Source organism: Suricata suricatta, chromosome 14 (genome assembly GCF_006229205.1).
Source record: "Suricata suricatta isolate VVHF042 chromosome 14, meerkat_22Aug2017_6uvM2_HiC, whole genome shotgun sequence".
NCBI lineage: Eukaryota > Metazoa > Chordata > Mammalia > Carnivora > Herpestidae > Suricata > Suricata suricatta.
Genome location: NC_043713.1, coordinates 37,348,690 through 37,365,886, shown reverse-complemented (window position 1 = coordinate 37,365,886; position 17,197 = coordinate 37,348,690). Strand labels below are relative to the sequence as shown.

Genomic DNA, 17,197 nt, shown 5'->3' with positions numbered 1-17,197 from the left:
TCAGTTAAGCGACCAACTCTTGATTTCAGCTTGGATCATGATCTTATAGTTCATGGGATAGATACCCACATCTCTCTGCTCTAACTACATGGAGCCTGCTTGGGGTTCTCTCTCATCTTTCTCTCTCTCTCTCTCTCTGTATCCCCCCCAACCCCACTCATGTGCGTATCATGTGCTCTCTCAAAATAAATAAACATTAAAAATAATATAATAAAAAGTTATCTTAAACCACAATTTTCTCAAGTGTGTAATAAAAAGCATTAATAAGCATAGGACTATCGCCAACTTTAAGTAAAGGGGATATTTTCCTTAAAGTGATTAGCCCAATCCTTAACCTACAGTAAGAACTTGATAAATGATAAATGTAAGGCATTATTATTGTTATTAATGGAGTTATATTCAATACTTGCATCACCTAAGGAAGAAGTATATTCACTGAAGAGTCCTAGATGAGGAGCAAAGTCACCAGTGTCTAGTCTTAAAGAGTGCTCACCCTTGTGCATTGCTGGTGGCACTCCAAGATGGTGCAACTGCTTTGGAAAATAGTATGATAGTCTCTCAAAAGAACTGAAAATAGAACTAATCCAGTAATCCCACTTGTGGGATTTCTAAAAAGAATTATATCTCAAAGAAAAGACTTATATTCTAAAAGAATATATATCTAAAAGAATGGAAAACAGGATCTTGAGGAGTATTTGCACACTCATGTTCATAGTAGCACTATTCACGATAGCCAAAAGGTTGAGGGAACCCAACTACCCATCAACAGGGGAGTAGTTGGAGAAAATGTAGTGTGTGTGTGTGTGTGTGTGTGTGTGTGTGTGTGTGTGTAATGGCATATTATTCAGCGTTAAAAAGGAAGGAAATCCTGTCATATACTACAACATGGATGAATTCTGAGGACATTTTGCTAAGTGAAATGAGTCAATCACAAAAGGACAAATACTGTAGGATTCCACTTATAAGAGGTATCTAACATAATCATATCCATAGAAACAAAGTAGAATGGTGGTTACCAGGGTCTGAAATATCGAAGGAAGAGGGTGGGGTGGGAAATTGTTATTTAATGGGTACAGAGTTTCAGTTTTACAATATAAAAAAGTTCTGGACATCTGTTGTATGACAATATTTCTGCACTTAATACTTTTTATGTTTTCACTCATATGTGGAGTTTGTAAAACTTAATAGAAGACCATGAGGTAAGGGAAGGGGAAAAACTGTTTCAAACAGAGAGGGAGGCAAACCATAAGAGGCTCTTAAAAACAAAGAACAAACTGAGGGTTGATGGGGCAGTGGGGGAGAGGGGAAAATAGGTGATAGGCATTGAGGAGGGGCACTTGTTGGAATGAGTACCAAGTGTTGTATGTAAGCAATGAATCATGAGAATCTACTCCTGAAGCCAAGAGTACACTGTATAGATACACTGTATGTTACATAACCTGACAATAAAAAGTTTTTAAAAAATATATTTATTTTGAAAGAGAGAGAGAGAGGGGGACAAAGGATCTGAAGCAGGCTCTGCACTGACAGCATAGAGCCCGATGCAGGGCTCAAACTCACAAAATGAGAGATCATGACCTGAGACAAAGTCGGACACTCAAAGTCAACTGAGCCACCAAGATACTACTGTACTTAATACTTTTAAACTCTAAAATTAAAAATGGTCATGATTGGGGTGCCTGGGTGCCTCAGTTGGTTAAGCATGCAACTTGACCTCTATTATAATCTCATGGTTCGTGGGTTTGAGTCCCATGTCTGGCTCTCTCCTGACAGCTTGGAGCCTGTGGCCTGCTTGGAATTCTGTGTCTTCCACTCTCTGCCACTCCCCCACTCACATTCTCTGTCTCTGTCTCTCTCTCCCTCAAAAATAAATAAACATTAAAAATTTTTAAATGGTTATGCCCATTTTTTATGTGTTTTTAAAGAATTTTAATTAATTAATTACATTTAGTGAAAAAAGTGTCTGATCTAGCTATGAAACTAGCTATTACATAGTGGTAAGTAAGAAAGTCCCATCATGTGGTCAGGCTGGGATGTTTTTCATTTATTCCATTAATACTGAGCACTAAGGATGCATCACACATTATTCAAGCACTGGAGATCAAACCCCTTCCTTCAATGGTTTTGGGAAAATTACCAAATTATCATTCAATGGCCATATTGTTTGGTATGGTATGATAAGAACATGATGGATTCAAGAGCTATTAAGTTGATAGAGTTAGTAGTATTCTATTGAGTACTGACTATAAAAGGGGAGGAAAAGGGAGAAGTAAAAAATGTCCCGCTGATTTTTGCCTTGGACAGATAATCAAGTTGTATTACCATCCACGGAGAAAAGAAATTTAAAAAGAGAAGCAAAAGAAAAGATAAAATTAATAAACCTACAGCAAAATTCATCAAGAAAAAAAAGGGCCATTAAAATCAGAAATGAAAAAGGAGACGTTGTAATGGATACCACAAGAATACAAAAAAAATTATGAGGCTACTATGAACAATTATAGAACAAAAAACTTGGAAAACCTAAAAGAAATGAATAAATTCCTAGCCACATACATTATTTCAAGATTGAATCAGGAAGAAATATAAAATCTCAACATACTGGTTACTGGTAATGAAAATGAATCAATAATCTCAAAACTCCCCATAAGCATAAGTCAACGTGTTTTCTACCAAACATTCAAAGAATAGTTAATACATATGCTTCTCAAACTCCAGAAAAATTAAAGAGGAAGGAATACTTGCAAGCTAATTCTATGAGGCCAGCATTGCCCTGGTTTACAAACCAGAAAGACACACCACAAAAAAGAAAATTATAGGCCGATATCTCTGATAAAGATAGACACAAAAATCTTCAACAAACTACTAGCAAACCAAATTCGACAATGTATTTAAAGGATCATACACCATGACCAAGTAGGATATATTCCAGGGATGTAAGGATGGTACAGATCTGCAAATCAATCCACACGATACACCACATTAACAAAATGAAAGCTAAAAATCATGTGATTATCTCAAGAGATGCAGAAAAAGCATTTAAACAAATTCAACATCCACTTATGATAAAAATTCTCAGCAAAGTTGGTAAAGAGGGAACATGCCTCAATAATAAAGGCCATATATAAAAAATACAAAGCTGATAACATACTCAATGGGGAAAAGCTGAAAGCTTTTCCTCTAAGATCAAGAACAAGAAAAAAATGCCCACTCTCACTACTTTTATTCAACATAGTACTGGAAGTCCTAACCACTGCTATTAAATAATAAAAATAAATAAAAGTTATCCAAATTATAAAAAAAAATAATAATAGAAGAGGGGGAGTCTGGATGGCCCAGTTGGTTACACATCCGATTCTTGATCTCAGCTCGGTCATGATCTCACAGTTTGTGAGTTCGAGGCCCACACTGGGCTCTGTGCTGATGGTACGTAGCCTGCTTTGGATTCTGTCTCTCCTTCTCTCTGCTCTTTCCCCACTTACGTGTGTGCTATCAAAATAAATAAATAAACTTTAAAAAAATCAGATAACAAAAAGGAAGTAAAACTATCAATATTTGCCAATGACATGATACCATATGCTGAAAACCCTACAACCTCTATCCCAATGGATAGATGAATTCAGCAGAGTTTCAGAATAAAAATCAATATAGAGAAATCTGTTGTTTCTATATACTAATAACAAACTATCAGAAAGAGATTAAGAAAACCATCCTATTTATGATTGCATCAAAAAGAATAAAATACCTAGAAACACATTTAGCCAAGGAGGTGAAAGATCTGGGTTCTGAAAACCACAAGACACTGGTGAAAGAAACTGATGATAACACAAACGATGGAAAAATTATTCCATGCTTACAGTTTGGAAAAATGAGTATTGTTACGATGTCCATACTACCCAAAGCAATCTAGAGGTTCAAGGCAATGTTTATCAAAAAAATACCAATGGTCTTTTTCAAAGAACTAGAAAAAAACAATCCTAAAATCTGCATGGAACCAGGAACGACTCTAAATAGCTAAAGCAAAATTGAGAAAAAGAAAGAAAAAGTGATATCACTCTCCTGGATTCCAAACTATACCACAAAACTGTAGTAATCCAATCAGATAAGACTGGCACAAAAACAGACATGTAGATCAATGGAACAAAACAGAGAGCCCAGAAGTGAATTCATGCTTCTATGGTCAATTAATCTACAACAAAACAGACAAGAATATAGAATGGGGAAAAAAACAGTGTCTTCAATAAATGATGTTGAGAAAACTGAACAGCTACATGCAAAACAATGAAAGTGAACCACTTTCTTATACCATACACAAAAATAAATTCAAAATGTATTAAAAACTTAAATAAAAGACCTGAAACCAGAAAACTCCTAGAAGAAAACAAAAGCAGTAATCTTTCTGACATTTACTTTTTACAAAAGTACAATATACAAATGGCACTACATCAAACTAAAAAACCTTTGGACAGCAAAGAAAACCATCAACAAAACAAAAAGGCAATCTACTGAATGGGAGAAGATATTTGTAAATGACATTTTAAATATATAAAGAACTCAGTACTGATGAAAAAATCCAATTAAAAATCATCAAGGAAATATAAATTAAAACCATAATGAAATATCACCTCACACTGGTGGAAAGGCTAGTATCAAAAAGACAAATAATAACAAGTGTTGGCAAGGATATAGAGAAATGGGAAGCCTTATGTGCTATTGGTAGGAATGTAAATTATGCAGCCACTATGGAAAACAGTATAGAGGTTCCTCAAAAAAAAGTAAAAATAGAAATACCATGGAATCCAAGAATCTAGCAATTCCACCTGTAGGTATTTTTTTAAAAAAACACCTATTTAAAAAGATGCATGCATCCTTATGTTCATCACACCATTATTTACAATAACCAAGGTATGGAAGCAACCTGACTGTCCACTGATAGATAAATGGATAAAGAAGATGTGCAATAAATATACAATATAACTTAGCGATAAAAAATAAAATAAAATCTTGGCTGCTTGCGCCAACATGGATGGACGTAAAAGATACTATGCTAAGTGAGATACATCAGAAAAAGACAGATACTGTATGACTTCAACTTATATGTGGAAGCCCAAAAATCAAAACAGAAAGAGACTCAGATACAGAAAACAAATGAATTGTTGACAGAGGAGAGGGAGATGGGGAGACGGATGAAAAGGACAAGGGGATTAAGAGGTACAATCTTCCAGTTATAAGATACATAAGACATGGGGATGTAGTGTACAGCATAGTCAATAATATTGTAACAACTTTGTGTGCTGACAGGTAACTAGACACGGTGGTGACCATGTTATGATGTACATAAATATCAAATCATTATGTTGTACATCTGAAACTCCTATGGTATTGTCTGTCAATTATTACTTAATTGAAGAAAAATAGAATCCTTAAAAAATAAGCATGGATTACAACTAATATTGATGCCTTCATTTATTCAATACTGTTTTTTTAAAGCAGCATTTGCTGTGCACCAAGTAGTGGACATAAATGGCAGAATGACTCTAATAAACTGTAAACAGGGAAGCAGGGGGAAAAAAGGAACATATTCCCAGGAATATTATTATAAAAAGTAGCTCTACATTTTTCAGAGTGCCCATTGGATGATTCATAGGCAAGCTATTATTTTAGTGCTTTCAGTTTCTAAACAAAGAAGAGAAATACAGGTACATTTTTTTAGGTACCTAAAAAAATGTACCATTTGCTGCATTTCTGCTGTTCTCTAAATTCACAATGTAATATTAAATGCTATACTCAGTTGTAAAATAGAAAGGCCAAATAGTAAATGCTTTTTCATACAACTTTGCTATATCAGCTTAGGGAAATCATAAAATTGTATTGAATTTACCTTTTTTCCTGTTCCTCTTCCAACGTACAGTACTAATAACTTTTTCTAAGTTTTTCAAATTATTGCATGGCTTCAAATCATTTTAATTTCTGTTTGCCACCCTGAAATTATAATGAACGATTTATGCACTGTCATGTCTGCTGGGAACCAAATATTTCATTAGGTTCACTATTTTAATGCTTAGCTGGACTCAGTCTCATTGTCGTATTATATTTCAGTATAATTATTTAAAATGATAATACAAAAGAAAAAAGGTATCAGCTGGGAAGGCCTAAGATGAAGGAATGGAGAGAAGAAAAAGTCCTTTGGGTTATGTTCAGTTTGAGGTGCTTTGGGATATCCTGGTAGAAACATCCAGTAGAAATCGTGAAATACAGATCTGAACCTCAGAAGATGATGCATCAAGTCACCAAAACAAACGCAACTGAAGCCGTGGACATGAATGTAATTACTCAGGGAGAAAAGGAATTCAAAATATATCCCAGGGAAATTACTTCATTTCAAGGATAAAGAAGTAAATAATCCATGAACTTTGGAAAAACATGTTTGCCTTAGGATTTTACAGAACAAACACATCATCAACAATGTTCTGGTGGCAAAAGTGAAATAAAAAAATCACTCCTAGTTAAGTTGTTCTTTAGTTATAAAGGCAAAAGACAAATATTTTTAATCGCATACAAACCTCAAATAATAGAATACATATTCTTTTCCTTAGAAAAAGAAAAATGACCAGGAATTGTAGCCAACCAAGTGATGAATCCAATCAAAGAATTCAGGGGGGGGGTGAAAAAAAGCAAAGAATAAACATTTAAATGTACCAAAGGAAAAACAATTGTGACAACCAAATGATATACCATAAAACACCTTAACAACAAAACCAAATATAGTACATAATATGATATAATGAACATAATACAACAAAATATATAATTATAATAAATGTAACATTATATGTAATAAATACAAGCAATATAATAAATGTAACAAAACTGACAAGAAGTGAAATAGGCTTAGTCTTCATCTACCATTGGAGAAAGTCAATGATAAGAATGAAATTGAAATCTGTTGTTGAAAAAAATGAATGGAGTTCCATCTCTTCAAGTTTTTCATAATGTTTTCTCTTAACCTCAGGAAAACTACCTCTGAGAAGCATTTCTCTATGAGCAATTTTTTGAATTTTATGTTTTTCTTTTTTCTTTTGTTACATTTTGATATTATGTTTTATGCTTCTTCCTTAAATTAGCATAAAATTATCATCCCAGTTTTGGAAAATTATTTCTGCCTGTCCATGTCAATCAGTGTATCAATCAATCACTATCTCTAATCTTCTTTTGGAATATATATTTAGACAGACATCCATAATGACGCTTATAATTAGCTAATTGTGGCTAAATCTTAATGAAGGGATTTAATGTGGCTTACAATTTCTTTCCTTTTTCACATAGATTTTTTTAAATATTGAAAATATATCACTTTTACAAAGTCATTTTTGTTTTCTAAAAAATAAATATCTGAATACTTATACATTCATATAGATGTATTTTAACTCCATGTGGCAGTGCAATTTTGAGTTTATAACATATACTAGTTATAATTGCATCATGGTGTCCTTGCTTTCTTGGTGATACTTAGAACAGCTTCTATTTTATTAGCATTTATTATGTGCCAGACATACTGCATATGCTATATGTTTATGAATTATTATTATTAATTCTTATCCAAAAGCAGTTAGGCAAGTATTATTACTGGCATTTACAAAGAGGAAACAGTGTCCCTAGTTAAGAAACTTCTGCTTACTTACAACTATCAAAAGTGTCAAATCAGGATTTAAATCTTGCTCTAAAATCTATACCCGGCCCACTCTACCATGTTTCCTGCCATCTATTGCTGTTCATGACACTTATTTTATCTCGTTATCCCAGGACTATCAAAAATGACTTTAACCTAAAACACAGCAGATTCACTTTATATTCTATAACGTGTTGTAAAAATACACCAGCTATTAGTGAAAGGTCTTTATAATCTTGACAGGAGATTGAAATTCTCAGAAGTTCTGCCACATCCCTGTATTTGCTTCTTCATCTCTCCCATGAATGATATCTAGAGTGTAAAATCTTGAGAAGTACAATCTCAGCTGGTCAGGAGGGTTACAGAGGGAAAATAAACGAGGGCTGAGTCTCATCCCTCTCCCCTCCGCCCACTATACTTTTTAACAAGACAGGGAAGAACCAATGGAAAAGTCAAGATCTGGTATCTGGTATCATAGGAAATATGTGTGGGGGACAGTCTTCATATATTAACACAGTCTGATTTCCTCCATAAGTTCAAAGGAGTTATCTCTACAAGCCCTTGTCCCTAAATATTCATGCTATCCTGGTTTCTTCTAAGGGTGTACCCACTATTCCTGACAGCCGTAACTGGCACTGTGCTAGGGATTTGACGTAGATGAGTTATTCCTCACAACTCTCGAGGAGCCACTAGTTCCTAAGCCACATTGCTGAGACTCGTACTTGGGATCTATTTGACCTCCAAAGACCTATGCTACAGAGCTTTCCAAAATGCTGGAATGACGAGAAAAATGCACTGGTTATCAACAGCAATGCCTGTCTTCAAAGTATACGAGCTAAGCAAAACTGTTTATATCTTAATTACTATTATCATGATTTGTCTGTGTCCGAGATATAATGTGTGGCTAGCATGCTCCTCAGTTTTGTTTTCTGGAATTTCTGCAGCAAATTTGAGATCAAGTCCTAATATATACAATGTGTGCCTCGGGAGTAAAGTTAGGCCTGATAGCAATGTACATGAACACCCTATGAGGAATTATTTCCTTCACTCTTGACAGAGCGTAGAGAATTTGTAACCCAAGCCATAGTTAGAGAACTAAGAAAGCAGTAACTATTCATTAAGGAGTCCATGAATATTCATTCTAATCAGTATATAGTAATCAATTAGTATACACAGCAAGAACAATATGAAAGCTGAGCCTACAGATTGCAAGACTGAATACATCATCATGTTAAAATGACATAACTAAAGATAATACATTTTCCTTTCTGGATAAAAATTCATTTTATGTTCCCTAGTGGGACACATACACAGAAAAAATACACAAAAAGCAAAAATTGGATCTAAGTGTCCATTCCTACATATACATATCAGGTAAAACAAACAAACAAAGCATTACTCACATAATTGGATATTCATTGCTTTGTTTGCTTAAGACTGATAAACAAATTAAAATGGGAGTTTACCAAATTGCCTGTTTTATACAGTGTGGTGGGCCTTTAAAAAACACACAATAATGCATTAATCTAATATGAATAGCAAAATAATGAATTTTCTGCTTATTTCCTAAGTTTATCTTTCATACTACCAAGTGGTATCTGTAAAATGTGTTTTGGTAGTTTGAATTACAAGTATGATGTTTCAACTAATTGTGGCCAAAAACAAAATGTCAATCGAGATGGAAAGCTTCTAAAACCAAACTAAACTGCGACTATCAAAAATGTAAAACAGAGTAGCCATAGTAACGCTAATTTAAAATAACTGATGAAACATTTTATAATCAATGTCAGACAGTTTTTCAGAACTGTTTCTAAGTTATTTACTTCATTCTTCTAAATGTCTGATATCTTTAGTGAAAGACCACATAAAAACAATGGTGGTGGTGTGAACAAAACTTAGATGCAATGCTCAACAAACTGCACGTGCATGGACATACACGTGTGTGCACGTGCGTGCAGGCCCCCACGCAGATCCTCCTCCAGACCTAAAACGGCTGACTTGCAGGATGTTGTTGCTTGGTGACCAAACAGTGGCTCCTCAGCCACAGTAATCTCAACAGTGATAGATAGGTCCCCTCAGCTTTGGGCGCGGCCAGGACAAATGTTAAAAGGCATGTTTATCTTTCTAGGATTCTACATTTTCATTTGAAGTCTGTTGCCACTTACTTGAGTTTGTCATCAATTAAATTTAGATTTTAGGGAAAAGAGTATTTGCAGAGCTACAGCTATTCTTTTAAGAAAAGAGGTAAAACCAAGCTTCTTTCAGACTGAAAGACAGTCCTGTTTCACTTAAGTCTATGTGCTGTGTCCACTCTGTTCTGAGATGACCTCCCAGTTGCAATCAGTCTCCTTTCCTTTCATTAAACACAAGCAGTTAATTAGCCCAGCCGGTCCTCTTCCCTTCTCTCTGTCCCTTTTCAAGGTAGTAATGATGGCTAATTACCAGCAGCAGTGGGTTACTGCAACATCAGGCACAAATCTCTCTCTCCGACAGCAAAGCTAGCCACAAACCCTCAAACCTCAGACAGCTAGCCTTGAATATTCCAAAAACAATACTTTATTTCACCAAGATGAGCCTCTGACTTTAACAAAAGAAATGTCTTTCTGGTTAATTTACTCCTGCTATTATAAGGAAAAACTTATTAAGGAAGAAACGATTTGAGATGCGGAGAAACACATGATAAAAGAGGACCCTTTTATTTATTTTTTAACTTGTTGAAATGATGATTGGCTGTCTTTCAGGGAAGGCGGAGCCTAAAATTCTATGTGAGCAGCAGCATAAAATTTTCATAAAGCGCAATAGAAGAGTTCATGAATTAAAAACCTCTTCAACATTTCAAAATAGGCTTGAATGAAGAAAAAAGAGCTTAACTACTACATAGAAACCACTATCTAAGAAGATCACCTGATGAATTATTTTCTCCCACAAATATATGGAATCTTTACTGAAAAGAGAAATATGTTTTACTTGAGTATCAACCCTGAAGTTGTTATTCTATATTAGACGTCTTAGCAATGGTTTTTTAACAACTCTGCATAAATATTTGAATGAAAATATGGGTATCTGAACATGTGAATTCTGGTTTGAATTACTGGCATCCATATTTATCTTAGTGCCTCTATAGCCATGACACAATTTATGTTACTTAGAATTTTTAATTAATGTTTTAAAAGGGCACATCTGTTTATACACATAGTGGATATAACCAAAGTATAAATTGGACCAATACACAAAGTGAAGCTATCTGACAGGTAAATGGAGAAAGCTGACTTTGATGTAAAAGGAGTGAAAGACAAACTTCCCAGCTAGCAATTGTTATGAAAACCGTATAGAATATTATTAAAAATTCAGGTAAACTTTACATGATCATTTATTCAATTAGCTCAGTGTTCCCCAAAGGAAAATGCATCCTTACGTTTTGAATTCTAATTTACTTCATCTAGCAATAAATTATTTTTTAAAAATCAGGTTAAGTTAGTTACTTCTGATACAAATGAATCAAAGCACTTCATTGTCTACAACAGACTTCTGGCTCATCCAGATGTAAATAAAACTCAATTCTAATCCATACCCAGCTAGTTCTCATCATTTAGTAAAGCAAGACAGTAATCTCACCATTGTCTTTAGCAATGCCACGTTCAAAGAGAAGGCTGTATCTGAAGATCTACCTCCCAGAAAATTCCAACAACAGTACTTTTTGTAAAAAAATAAAAATAAAAAACAGAACTTTTACGTGTGTTTCTATTTCACCTTTATTTCTGTTTCCCAATTTCCACATAAAGTTCAAACCAAATACACTTCCTTCAAACTACCCCTAATTAATCTCAGAAATCTCAGAAAACCATTAACTGGATTTCCAAATCTAAACGAGTCCTCCAAATAATCCTCTAAAAAACCTTCCATGCACAGATTTCCAATTGAATATACCTCCTTTTGAGACAGAAGAATAGCTTGCAAGACATCTCCTTTCTAGCATCCTCCAGAAATACTGCACGGGAAACAGTTGCCAGTAATTGGGGGGGGGGGGGGGATAGGAACAGGAGCAAATGCTCAAGAAACCCCAAAGCTAGGCAAAAATGCAAAGGATGCCAAATACCCTCCCCCACCCCTACTCCAGGCGAGTACCCACCGTTCCATGACGGAGAAAGAGGTCTTATGGGTCTGATCTGCAATCCTACTTGTAGCCCACAGTTCCTATCTTCTTAAAAAGGAAATTGACGCTGCTGCCGCTCCCCAGCCTCACAGCCTTCTGCCGTGTGAGGCTGAAATACACCAGGCTCCCAGTGCCCCGTACCTTGCTGCTCCTGGGCTGAGAGAGAGCTTTGTGGCCCTGAGACTCGAGCTATCCCAGAACGAGGAACAAACACATATACCATTTGATTGCGCCCAAACCCATGTCTCTTTGTTGTTCATCATGTAGCGGCGGCTTTATTTGTGAAAGGGGGAAGTGAGGAAGGGAATGGGGGGCGGGGAGGAAAAACCTCCCGGACCTTATCTACAATCTAAACAGTCGTGGCAAGATCTCTGGAGTGATCAAGGTTATCGGATAGCCCCGTGTCTCCCAGGCTGCGGTCTAACAATAAAACCGGATCGTGTCCGGGCGGGGGGAAACCCCACAGCTCTGACCAGCGCCACAATCGGGCTTTGTGCCAATTAGGAGACACTGTAGACGATCGATCAGAATCGTCTATTATCAGAGCGTGCGTCTGGGGTTCCAGCGTGGCCTTTATGCTCGGTGGCGAAAGCGGGACACGCGCCAGGCGCCCGGCGAAGGACACGGGACAATGGCCCAACCCGAGGACGCTCGCTGGAGGCCGCCCGACCCGGGGATGGAAGCTCTAGGAGCGGGTTCAGGAGCCTGGGAGGCGTGGAGGGCGGCGAGCTCTGGTGGTGCGCTGCCGCTTTAAAATAAAGGACCACAAAGACTCCGCCGTGGGGGAAACGCGCCTGGCTAATGCGAGTGGGGACGACTTGGGGAGGGGGGTTGAGAAAGGTGGGGGGCACACGAGCCAACGGTGGCTCACGACTCCCCCTTTCTCCCCCCTCTCTCTCCCCTCCCCGCCGGCTGCTCCCGCAGACAAATAACAGAGGAAGGCGAGTCACTCACCGTGGTCTTGACCGGCACGTAGAGCACTTGCTTGGCGCAGCCGCCGCCCCCGCGGACCTCGTCCGGCTGGCCCAGCTGGAAGCCCTTCGATTTGACCCAGAATTTAAATTTGGCGTTGTCCGTGGAGCTCGACTCGGAGCCGTTGAGGAGCTGGACGATCCGCTCGTATTTCTTACGGGTCACCGTCTTGGTCTTGCCTGAGTCCCCGTAAGTCCTGAGGCACCAGTCCTGGAACTGGCGGTACATGTCGCGCTCGCTCTCCATGTTCCCGGCTCCCGGCCTTTGGCTGGATGCTCCCAGCGCACTTCGCACCTGTTCACCCCGGGCTCATGAAAAACGTGGCCCCGGCTACGATGTAGGGACGCGAGGTCCCGGCCGCCGCCAGAGCCTGCCTCGGGTGAGGGGGGGGGCGGGGTGCGGGCGGGAGGAATGGGGAGAGGGGAGGAGGGTCCGGTTGGGCACCAGCAATCAATGCCCCGTGCTACCAAGTCTCTGGTTCATTCGTAATTGCAACGGATGTCTCGGACGCTGGTCTCGGACGCTTTTCTCGTCCTCTTAGTGATGGGTCTCTTTAATATTGTGTGAGTAGGGCCATCCCAACAGCATCTGGCCCAGAGGAGCTGGGTTTTAAATAATTAAAATCCCATTCCTTGGTTTATTAAAAATCCCAATATTGACTTGGGGTGGTCCCTGGACGCCTCACCCCGGGGCTGTGTCCCGGGTAAGGCAGGTGGAGCGCTGCGCCGCCTCCCCGCGCGCGCCCCAGAAGCTTCCCCGGCCGCTGGCCCCACCGTGCAGGAGCGAGGGCTGAGCTTCTCTCGAAATCGGCCGCCCGGCCGCGCGCCCGTGAGCCCCGGAGGGCACCCAGGTCCCCGGGCTCTCCTTCCTCCAGGGTCCCGTTACGCTTCGGCCTTGCCTTCGTGGGGCATTAAGGGACTAGAAAGAGAGAAAGTTCTTACCTGTCATGTTGTTAAGCCTATCAAATCCTGCTACACAGGAAATCATTAAGGTATTTTTAAAAAGGGTTTAGAATGTCATTTCTTCATATGCTTTTAGGCTAAATTCCAGCCCTGCAGGTAGGTTCCAGGAGTTAAGTCCCAGAATTAGCAAAACATTCGTGGATATTTGGCCATAGTTCTATAGGAAAGACTGTGATACCCCAAACAGATATCCGCTCCAGGGGGATGTGGGTAAACGAAGGCAGGCCGCTGGCGGCGGGTCTCCGGGATAATGATGGGGTCCCCAGACAGGACTCCTCTGGTTTCTGCTGGACTGGGTACAAGGCATAGAAGTAAGTTTATAATACAGATGCTTAAAACCCTTTGCATGAAATTAAAATATACAGAGCAATTATTTTCCCCTTGCTTGGTTACAGTTTGCAGTACACACAGGAGGTTTCGTATGTCTATTTTCCCCCTGCCACGTCATGGACACCCCTCCACTGCTCAGAGTAGCCAAATATGAGTTCCTCTGGACGATTTTCTCAAGCAAATGAAGTCAGCGGCTTCTCCATTCAGGATTTCCACCCGTTTGTTACAGAGCTGGAAATAGGGGAGTTCCCATCCTCCTCGCGCTGCGTGCGGTTGCGGCCGCTCCTCTTTATTCTACTCTCTGCGGAGGCCCGCGCCCGTCCCGGGAGGCGGCCCGGCCAGTGCCCCGCGCCTGGTCCGCGTCCTAGCCCACCTTCGCCCCTCGTCGTCGTCTCCAAGGCGAAAGCCCCGGGTGGGAACGCTGAGTGTTTGTACCCACTGCGCCGCAGCTGGTCCCGGCACTTGCAAAATGGTCAGTGGCTCCCGCTCGGCCAGGCTGAGTGCGTGCGTGTGTGTGTGAGCAAGGGAGCGAGGGTGTGCGCGGTGCGGGGGGTGCGCTGTGTGTGCGCGCGTCTCCGGGAAGGTCTCGCGGCGGCTGGAGCCGGGACTGACAGCCCGGGCGGAGCGCGAGCAGCTCCACACACTAAACCTCTCGCCTCTCCCCTCACCCCCACCCCCCCCCCCCCCCCCCCCCCCCCCCCCCCCCCCCGGCCCCTTCCAAGCTCTCTGATTGGCCAATGGGACAAAAGTTTCTGTGGAGACGGCTGGGCGCTGACGTCACGGGCAGAATTGTCCCATTTAGGGATCCCGGGGGCAGTGCGCATGCTGCAGGCTGCAGGTTAGAGGCAGGAGGAGGTAGCAGCGGGCGCGGCGGCAGCCAGGTGGCGGAAAGGAGCACTCAGCATCCAGGTGGGGGGACGACTCCAGCAGGGTTTCCATGGAGATTCCTCTGGGTCTAGCCTAAAAACAGCAGATCAGCTGACACCATTAGCTCAGGACCTAATTACTGCTTATTGGAGCAACAAATGAGGGAGAGGGCCAGCTGCAAAGGAAGAGTTTTTTATCCCCCCCCCCCCCATCTCCTCCTTTCTCCCCTCTCAGTCGCTCTTGAGTCCCTGGTGAATTCTCATTAACTTGCAAGATTCCTGCAACAACAGCTACCCTTCTCTAGAGGCCACCCTGACTGCTTTTATTCTTTTTATTTCTTTCTTTTGTATTAAAAACAAAATGCTAAAATAAATCAGTTGTCCTGAGTCCTTGAATTTTTGCTCAGTAAATATTAGACCAGTAGAGCTCAGAGTCCACTGCCTAATAGAAGTCACAAGTGGATCTAATGGGGAGGGGGCGTTGGCAGGGAGGAAAAAACACTTTAAATCATGTATTCATCTTAGACCTTTCACATTAAAAACGTTTTTTTAGTACCTTAAATAGATATGTGGAATAAGCCATTGGACAGAAGCATATTTTGAATCACTCTTGTATGTTATACCTCACAGGAACACTATCAAAAGTTTATCTTGTGGCATCAGAGATAGATGGTAATTCCAAGTTGGGAGATCTAGATTGTGTTGTATGTTAGTTAAATATTTCCTAGAAGATTCTGGAAGTATCGTTGATCCTAGGGTGGCCATCCATTCAAGAGTAAGCTGGTTCTATGGAGTTCACTTTTTCTTATGGTTATAACTTAATTCACAATTTTAGAATTCTTTTTGGTAGCTCTTTCATCTGAAAAAGTCACCTCATCTCCTCTAAACCTCATTCAAGTACTTTCAGATCTATAAAGTCTTCTTTCCTTGACTACACAAGTTAAAATAGTCGTCTCTATGCTCCTCTAGATAAGTGTCTTCAACCATTTTTTTAAACCTTGTCGCATAGTAAGGCATATACGTTACATTGACAAACAGTGCGTTCATACATCTATCCTCCAAAAATGTTATGAAAAAATATATTTTGAATGGAATACACACTGATATTTACCCCATTTTCTCTTATTATCATTATTATTATTACTATTACTACTAGTTGGTAATAGTAGTAACTCAATAAATGGTCCTAACCAATAAATTTATAAAGCAGCAAAGGATACCTTGCAACCTATAGTTTGGAAAACATTGTTTCAGATCATATGGTCTATACCACTCCTCAACCAATATTTATAGTTTCACATGAGTATGTTTGTTCAAATAGAATCTTGACTAGAAGACCCTTGAGAGTTTAGATTTTCTTGTTTTCTAAGTTGCTCCACCACAATGAACAATGCACATAGTAAATGCTTAGTAAGTATATACTGAGTTAATAAAGGAAAGAGAAAGAAAAGGAAGAAATAAGCGGGAGGCACAATCCTTAGCCATTCCTGTTGGCTGTGGCTAGGTTATATTTGGTTCCCACTTAAGGAGACACCAAGGCTGTACTGTGCACTGTGTTCATTATGTTTATGATTATACTTGGCATTCTAATGTATGGAAATTAAAACACTATACACATAAAGAACTCATAGAATACAAGCAAATACGTCACCAACTCCCAGCTGCATTAACTAGGTTTGATAGAGAAGAAATACACACGCACACGCGTGCGCGCACACACACACACACACACACACACACACACACAGATTAAACAACTGTAGAAGCTGCTTTTTTTTTTTTTTTTAGAAGGGAAAGGTAAATAATCCACCATAGAAAGAATATTCACACTGGACTAAAGAAACAGAGTCCTAGGACTTTCAGGGCCAGGCCTCTCAGAGCCATGAAGTTTCTCTTGCCTTCAGTGGAAACTAAAGTGTGCTCTGTTCTATACTCATATTCTTTATGAATTGTGTAGTCTAAATCCATTTTTTTAACCATATCTTTCCTACTTAAGGGCATAAGCACCGGAAAAATCTAAAATCTGCTTCAGCAACTCACTCTAGACTCTTTTCTCTCCTTTTTACTTTTCTAGCACCAAGTCTTCCTAGCTCCACCTGGATGGTCATACTGACCCTTTGCTTCAGCTATATGATTCATTTGACAAGCTGCGTGGAATTTAATTTGGCATTTCCCCAAGACGCTCTTTTCAGACTTGCCTCTCTACAGCGCATATCTCTCCAAAAAGGGACTTTTCACCCCCATACCT

At 39.7% G+C, this 17,197-nt stretch overlaps 1 protein-coding gene across 3 annotated transcripts in view; it reads right to left on the bottom strand.

Annotated features, from left to right (window-relative positions):
• Positions 1-13,721, bottom strand: part of NOL4 (nucleolar protein 4) — a 401,348-nt gene extending 387,627 nt beyond the window's left edge. Inside the window, exon 1 of one of the 3 annotated variants that reach the window (XM_029922697.1) lies at positions 12,774-13,721. In XM_029922697.1, coding sequence (XP_029778557.1) covers positions 12,774-13,037 — 264 coding nt within the window. In that variant the 5' untranslated portion in view covers positions 13,038-13,721. Of the gene's footprint in view, positions 1-11,795; positions 11,852-12,773 lie in introns of those variants that run through there. The other 2 variants (XM_029922696.1, XM_029922698.1) reach the window with 2 other exon arrangements.
• Between the last annotated feature and the right edge of the window lie 3,476 nt (positions 13,722-17,197).